This window comes from Peromyscus californicus, unplaced genomic scaffold, assembly GCF_007827085.1.
Source record: "Peromyscus californicus insignis strain IS unplaced genomic scaffold, ASM782708v3 Scaffold_5__1_contigs__length_169319896, whole genome shotgun sequence".
Classification (NCBI taxonomy): domain Eukaryota; kingdom Metazoa; phylum Chordata; class Mammalia; order Rodentia; family Cricetidae; genus Peromyscus; species Peromyscus californicus.
Genome location: NW_026294573.1, coordinates 99864724 through 99872987, shown reverse-complemented (window position 1 = coordinate 99872987; position 8264 = coordinate 99864724). Strand labels below are relative to the sequence as shown.

At 42.0% G+C, this 8264-nt stretch overlaps 1 protein-coding gene across 1 annotated transcript; it reads right to left on the bottom strand.

Annotated features, from left to right (window-relative positions):
* Positions 1-3403: 3403 nt before the first annotated feature.
* LOC128097482 (plasma membrane calcium-transporting ATPase 1-like) lies at positions 3404-7763 on the bottom strand. The gene is given in 2 exon segments (XM_052718031.1): positions 3404-4744; positions 4746-7763. Coding segments are annotated over 2 exon segments (3741 nt in total). The 5' UTR covers positions 7722-7763; the 3' UTR covers positions 3404-3979.
* Between the last annotated feature and the right edge of the window lie 501 nt (positions 7764-8264).

The following is an 8264-nucleotide window of genomic DNA, read 5'->3' as shown; positions in this document are numbered from 1 at the left end:
AATGAAAAGAACAAATGGGAGAAGACAACAAGGGGAGATGGAAAGCTAATAATAGGTTAGGAATTCATCACCAAAAGATGGCGTTCGCATAAAAAAAAGGTAAAATGCACACTATTCTCACAAGCAGAGAAATTAAAATAATTTATTAAAAATATCTATAGCACCTAGAATCCCCCATGCCAGCAGAAGACATGCACAGAAATATTGACAAGATTATGCAATCGAAAAGATTTTTTCCACAATTAAAAAGTAATAATAATAGATGTGAAAACTAGATAGCTTATGAGCAACTTCAAGCATGTAGAAATAGGCCAGAAAAAGCACAAATATATAGAGAAGCTATGAAAGTCACGTATCTGTTTTCTTAAATATAGATTTTTTTTTGGGGGGGGGGTATGAGCCCAGAAACTCAAGACAAAAAGATAAACTCAAGAAAACAAATGACATTTATAGCAAGCTGGGCAGTGGGAATTTTAGATGCTTTGGCAATAAATTGCAGGAGCATAAAAGATTTTTAAAAACTATTATTTATTCAAACAAAGGCTGGTCAAGGACATAGAAATCTAAATATAAAAAGTATACTGAAAGACGTACTTATCTACCACATGTGGCCATAGTGACCTAAATGGCATGCCATGTTAACCTGAAGGAAATCTGAGAGCTTGCAGTGGATGGAGAATAAGATTTCAACTCAGGATCCACTGATAAGTGTCCAGTGAGAAACAGATCCTCCAGCTCTGGCTATCTGGATTGAAATCCAGGCTCCACTGTTTAATTGGGTTGTTGTGAGATCTGGGACAAGTTACTCTTTAATTCTTGGTTCCTACCCGAGAACTGAGGATAAAGCCCCAAGCCTCGTGCTTGGTGAGCACAGGATCTGTTGGTACCATATGGACATTTTCCTGCATTTCTCATCGTCCTTCACAGACATCTTTTCTTTTCAGAAGAGTATTAATTCCCAAATATATCCCAGCACTTCCCATCTTTGTGTCTTTACTAAGACACAAGCCCCAGCTAGGACCTCAGAGTCCCACCTTCATCTTGTACTCTTTTCAACGTTGATGGTCCAACTTGTCTCAGAGAAAAACAGGATTCTCCAAGAAAAAAACAGGGAAAGGGGTCCAGAAGATGGCTTGATGGGTAAAGGTGCTTGCTGGCAAGTCAGTAGACCTCAGTTCAATACCTGGAACCCACATGGTGGGAGGAGAGAACCAATTCCCGAAAACCATGCTCTGACCCAAAAACTGTGCTCTGACCTACACACCTGCACACACGCATGCACACATGCACACTCTCATGCTAAAACTAAAAAAAAAAAAAAAAAGAAAAAGAAAAGAAAAACTAAGGGAAACTGCATTTGAAGGCACCGAGGAAGGAGTGGGCAGCTGGGACTTGGGACCCACAAGGCAAAGATCCTTTAAAGAACAAAACTGTATTGGGGTGAGCCTCCCGCTCCTCACCAGGGTGAGCCTGTGAGCCTCCCATTCTGCATTGCTTTTTTTCTTGACGCATTTGCTACAGTAAAAGGAAACAAGAAATTTAGGCCTATTCCATATTCATGGTCTCAACGTTATCTTTTTCCCCCTCAAAGTAATTCATAGATTATTAAAAACTTGATCAGAAGATTAGCAGATTTGTATGTGTGTGTAAGTTAACAAGCTGCTTCTAAAATGACCATGAGGCCTCAGGACATGCAGGGTAATCTTGAAGACATTCTACTAGACAAGGTTACAGCAAGACTTTCCTGGGTAAGAAGACAGAATGCCAGATGCCTCCTTGAGGGCCAGTGAAGAAAGGAGTCAGAATAAGAGGAAATAGAAGAAGATCACTGCAAACCCAAGAAGGAAGTGAAAAGAAAAGAGCAACGAGAGGACACAGGCTGAAAAGAAGAGCCGCACACGCAGCCTCAGCTTGGCAGCTCCTTGCTGGGTGCTGGCTCCCTCAAAGATAAGCCAGTGGGAAGCTGGACAGTCATTTGTAATTTTAACTTCCAGTTCTATGGTGACAAATTTCTTAAACCCTTTGTCATGAACATACTGGCCATTTGGATATACCCTTTTAAAAATTCTATTACATGTGTTTCTTGTTTTTAAGATATTGAATTTGTATGTGTCTGTTAATCGCCGATCTTTTCTCTACCTTATTTGAAATGAAATATTTGATTTTTAAACAAATTTTAAAAGTTATTATTATTATTGCGTGTGTGTGTGTGTGTGTGTGTGTGTGTGTGTGTGTGTGTGTGTGTGTGTGTCAGTATGGATGTGCACATGCCAAGGAGATTTGTGGTGGTCTGAGGACAACGCTTAAGAGTTGGTTCTTCCTTTCTCCCTGGGGTCACATTCAGGTCAACAGGCCTGTGTGCCAAGTGCTTTCACCACTGACTCACCTTGCTAGCTTGAAGCATTTGACTCTCTCTCTCTCCTCTCCCTCTTCCTCTGCCTGCTCCCTTCCTCTGTCTTCCCCTCCCACCTCCTGTCCCACCTTCCTTCAATCTGAGTCTTGTGTATCCTAGGCTGGCCCCGAACTTCTGATTTTTCTGCTTCCCACCTCCAGAGTGTTAGGGTCTCAGGCATTTATCACGGCACCTAGTTTATGCAATACTTCATGCATGTTTACAAGCACTCTACCCACCAAGCTGTATTCCAAGCCTCAGTTTTACGGTTTGTTTGCTTAAGATTCATTAATTTTTGTTTTACCAGTGTGCTGACTAATTTCATGTCAACTTGACACAGGCTAGAGTCATCTGAGAGAACCCCAGCTGAGAAAAGAACTCTGTAAGATTGGGCTCTAGGCAAGCCTGTAGAGCATTATTGTGATTAGTGATTGATGGGGGAGGGCTCAGCCCATTGTAGGTGGGGCCATCCCTGGCCTGGTGGTCCTGGGTTGTAGAAGAAAGTAGGCTGGGCAAGCCATGATGAGTAAGCCAGTCAGCAGCAGTCCTCCATGGCCTCTGCATCAGCTCCTGCCTCCAAGTTCCTGCCCCGCTCCAGTTCCTGTCCCGACTTTGTTTGTTTGTTTGTTTGTTTTGTTTCGATAGTTTAATTTGATTTGCCTGAAATAACAAAAGCATTTCAAGCATCTTTCATTGTGTATTTGACGTCTGGCAATAAACAATCTACTAAATTGTGAACAAAAGGTTATTAGCAAGTTTTCAAAAAATTTAAAAATTAAACAGTTCTCTCAAAACCATTAAGTAGTAAATGTATTTAAGAAACTAATTAGGACAGATGCCATAACTTCATTAGAACACCACTGCTCATGGTTTTTTGTTGTTTTTTTTGTCTTGTTTTGTTTTCTTTTTTTGTTTTTTTTTAAACAAAGCATTAGTGTTATCTATTTGGCTGTTAGTATTAGTGATTTATCTACAATATTTAACAAGATAAATTGTAGGCAAAAATTTAGCACAGTTTCAATAGAAACACCCCTTTTTTATTTCCTGAAAATACAGCAGTATTTGAAGGACTAATTTTTCTCTGCATTAGTTATAAGGAAGCTTCCCATCTATGAAGAAGAACAAAAAAAAGTGTCTACAAACCTTGTAAACAGATCTGTATCATTTATAAACATAAATAATCCAAATTATTAACAGCCAACAGCAGAAATTAAAGTATCTATTCAATGATCCAGGGTTCTCTGTCTTGCCCAGCTTCACTCCTCCCTTTCTCCCATCAAGGACTGAGATAAACCACAGCTCTGCTAATACACTGTCAGGACCTCGCTAGGCACCACTGATGATCCACAGGTCACTTATGCCGAGCTGTTCATCCATCAGTTCGTTTCTCCCATCCCCTCAAAAGCACCCTCAGTCTGGCAGAAAGCTTTGCATTTTTTTTTAAAATAAATCTACATTTGTACAAGTGTGTCTTCTGTTGAAGTCCAAAGACAAGAAATACTATCTTGTCCGTCACAATATGTGAAAAGACTCAGTTTCAGTTTGTTTCTTTACAATGTAGCGAGTGTGTTAACATTCAGCTTACAATCAGAGTGGGGTTTCCAAACTATGTAGTGGGCTTCCTGGGGATGAAGAGGTAGCAGACTTGTTCGTCTCTTCTGTAAGGTGAGTTCCGCTGTCAACAGCATTGTTATTTTTGTTAGGAGAGGGTGGAGGGCTGGAGTTGCGTTTTGTAGGAGTGCCCTCTTTAGCATCAGTGTCGTCAATAAGAGGGATGGGAGGCTCTGAATCTTCTATCCTAAACTTAGGGTGTGTTATAAAGTTGTGGATTGAACTTCTTAATTCTGGCTTTTCTAACCTTTCATATAAAGAACTACGAAATGCATTCACCACTCGAATCTGTGTTCGTATTCTGTTCAGACCTCTAAACCACAAGATCTGGCCACGCCGCAACTCCCTTTCGGCATGATCAATCTCTTCAACATTCCCTGCTAACTCCTTCTCAGGTATTTTTTCCTTTCGTGTTCCATGACCAGCTTCTTTTAGGAATTTTAAACGGCTAGTTGGAATTGTTGAAATAAGCTGGCCCCAGAGTAAGGTCCCCATTCCCAGGAATATTGACCACAGCCACTGTTCTATTGAAAGTTCTGAGCAGCTGAAAGGTTTCCCACCAAACTGCACAATTAGTATCTGGACCACAAAGGTGCCTAACACAATGGTACAGAAGATGGCATTACTAAAGATTCCTTCAAACACATTTCTTTCATCATGAATTTTCCGGGCATTTATTTCATTGAAAAGCTGCATCAGCACAAAGGTATTGAACACAATAGTGTAATGTTCGGAGGGGGGGAGCGTGCAGAGGAGCATTCCTTCCACTGTCGATATCAAAAAACTTCTCTCCAGCAAATAAGAGTGTAAAAACCACTACGAGTTGATAGAATGCATGACCCAAAATATTCTTCATCATTGTACGTGAGATAAGAGGCTTATTTCTACCATAAGGCTTCTGAAGCAGGAGTGATTCGGTAGGTGGTTCTGTTGCCAGGGCCAGGGAAGCCAGTGTGTCCATGATGAGGTTTACCCACAGCATCTGTACCGCCTTAAGTGGTGAATCTTGAGTAATACAAGCACCCGTGAAAGCAACAATCACTGCTCCTACATTAACAGTAAGCTGGAACTGAAGGAACTTTGAGATGCTGTCATAGACATTTCGTCCCCACATAACTGCTTTAACAATGCTTGTAAAGTTGTCATCTGTGAGAATAATATCAGATGCTTCTTTAGCCACATCAGTTCCAGCAATGCCCATTGCAAATCCAACATCTGCTTTCTTTAGTGCAGGGCTGTCATTTGTACCATCACCAGTTACAGCCACAATCTGACGTTGCTCGGAGACAGTGCTATCAATTATACCTTTAACCAGTGTATGTTTGTCAGTGGGAGAGGATCTTGCGAGGACTCGAAGCTTTGGCCAAATCTTGTCTATCCTCTCTTGTTCAATCTCTCCTTTCTCATTTCGTATTCTTCGGTTAAAATCTTTACCTTCTAAGCAAAGGAAATCTTCCCCTGGCTGTAAAATACCACATTTGGTAGCAATAGCACGAGCAGTATTAATATTATCACCAGTGACCATGCGCACAGTAATTCCAGCTCTCTGACACTTCTTTATTGCCTCTGGTACCTCAGGCCTCACAGGATCTTCAATCCCCACAACAGCAATGCAGGTAAGGCCAGTGATGACATCATTCTCGTTGTCCCACTCTGGTTCTGGCTCTCCCGATGGAAAATCTCTGAACGCCAGACAGATGGTTCTCAGGCCTTCTGATGCCATCGGCTCAATCACAGTTTTCACAATATCATCACGGTCCCTGGGGCTGAATGCTTTTGCCTCACCGTTAGCACTCAAGATTTTGAAACACTTTTTCAGCATTATCTCAGATGCGCCCTTGCTGAAGATGCGGTAACTTCCATCTGAATTTTTCAGGACTGTACTCATGGACTTCCTAACAGAATTGAAGGTGTAGACTTTGTACAATGCTTCTTCTGGTATTTCATTTCTAACATCTTGATAATCCCGTTTTAAATCCAAGAGAAATCCCAACAAGGCACAGTCTGTTTTATTACCCACACGACGAGGTAATCCACCCTCTTTCTCTGGCGGCAATATTTTTGATGTATAAGCACAATTCACAGAAATTCCTGTTACTAGATAGGACAGAATATTTGGAGGAATAGCTTCTGGTTCAGGAATCTTTTTGTAATGCTGTTCACTTATGTAAGCCTGAACAACTGTCATTCGGTTCATTGTCAATGTTCCCGTTTTATCTGAACAGATCGCTGTAGCGTTCCCCATGGTCTCGCAAGCATCCAGATGCCTCACTAAGTTATTATCCTTCATCATTTTCTTGACTGAGTAGGCCAATGAGATGGTGACCGCCAGCGGCAGACCTTCGGGCACTGCAACCACTAGAACCGTGACTCCAATAATGAAGAACTTCACAAAGTGCTGTATGTAGATCGGAGTGCACTCAGCAAGCCATGGTCTCCTCTGGACCCAGAAGGTATCAATCACAAAATATAATACTAGGATGATAACTGTGACGGTAGACATCAGTAGACCTGCTTTGCCAATCTGAACAGCCAGTTTCGTCAGTTTCCCTTGTAGAACGGACTTTTCTTTTTTTGGCAGATTTGCTTTCTTCTTGTCCTTTACATCGCCGTCCTCCCCTTCTTCGTTCTTCAAAGGCTGCATTTCCTTGGCTGCACCTTCTTCGCTCTTCAAAGGCTGCATTTCCTTGGCTGCACCTTCTTCGCTCTTCAAAGGCTGCATTTCCTTGGCTGCACCGTCCTGGGCTTTTGCTTTGTTGCGATTCTCAATAGCTCCATCTTGTTTCTTATTTTCCTTTTCTTTTTTCTTCTTACCTTTCTTTTCATATTCTTCACCTCCAGCTCCCAGTAAGGTAAAGATAATTCCAGTTTGAGAATTCACACCTACAGCTGTAACTACCATTTTCCCAGAACCTTCCATGACATGGGTACCCGACAGAAGTAAGGGATCCTTATCTAGAGACTTCTTAACATGATCCGATTCACCAGTCAACGAACTTTCATCAACTTTCAGGTCATTGCCTTGAATCAGTATGCCATCAGCCGGGAGGAGATCGCCATACTTCACTTGGGCGATGTCTCCAACCATAATGTCAGCTACAGGTATCTGGATGACTTGACCGCTCCTGATGACCGTGAACTTCTGTTCCTGTTCAATTTGACTTTGCAAACCTCGGAACTGCTTCTCCTTACTCCAGTCATTGAAGGCTGTCACTAACACCACACACACGACTGACAAGAGGATCGAGGCTCCTTCAATCCATCCGGTTTCACCTTCACCTTCTTCTTCTCTGACAGAAACTTCTCCACAAAGTTCAGCATCCCCTTCTGGAGGATGATAAAAAGAAAGGCCCAATGAGACTATGGCTGCGATTTCTAGTATAATTAAAGTGACATCTTGTAATGCTTCCCATACTAGTTGAAGGAAGGTTTTTGACTTCTTAGGAGGTATAAAGTTCTTTCCAAACACTGCTTCTCTTCTTTCCAAATCTGCAGGATTTCCACTTAAACCTTCATTGGGAGATGTTTTCAACTTGGTGCAAATTCCATAGACATCTCCATAGCTTTCCTGTATCTTCTGTAATGCATCTGTGGACCTGAGCTCCATGAGAGCCCGCAGCTCTGCGAGTGTAATTCCAAAGTCTCCATCATGATTAGCTTCCTTCAAAGAGTTTTTCACACCACTATATGAAACTGAGTTGTCTGCCATGTCACCCATTACAAGTATAATTTATTAGGAGGAAAATGTTTCCCAAGAGAATGAAATTTTCACTTGCTATATTCCCAAGATGAAATCTTTTAAATATGAAAAATCTTCCTTAAACCAAACACTCATTGTATGACTCTGTGAAGTAGTAGCAGCAGCAACAATTCCCAGAGAAGTATCCTGACCGCGGCCCATGACTTGTTTCTTCCCCTCAATCCTGAGATGCATACATCTGGCATTTAGTGGGTGCCGAACTCCTGTCCTTGTATGTCAAACACTTCACTCACTCACTCACTCACTCACTCTCTCACTCACTCTCTCACTCACTCTCTCACTCACTCATCACTCACTCACTCATCACTCACTCACTCTCTCACTCACTCACTCACTCACTCTCTCACTCACTCTCTCACTCACTCATCACTCACTCACTCACTCACTCACTCACTCACTCACTCACTCACTCACTCACTCACTCACTCACTCACTCATCTCCCCAGCCGTGAAAATAACCCTTGCCCGCAGCGGAACCATTTTTCCGAGGGAAAGAATCAA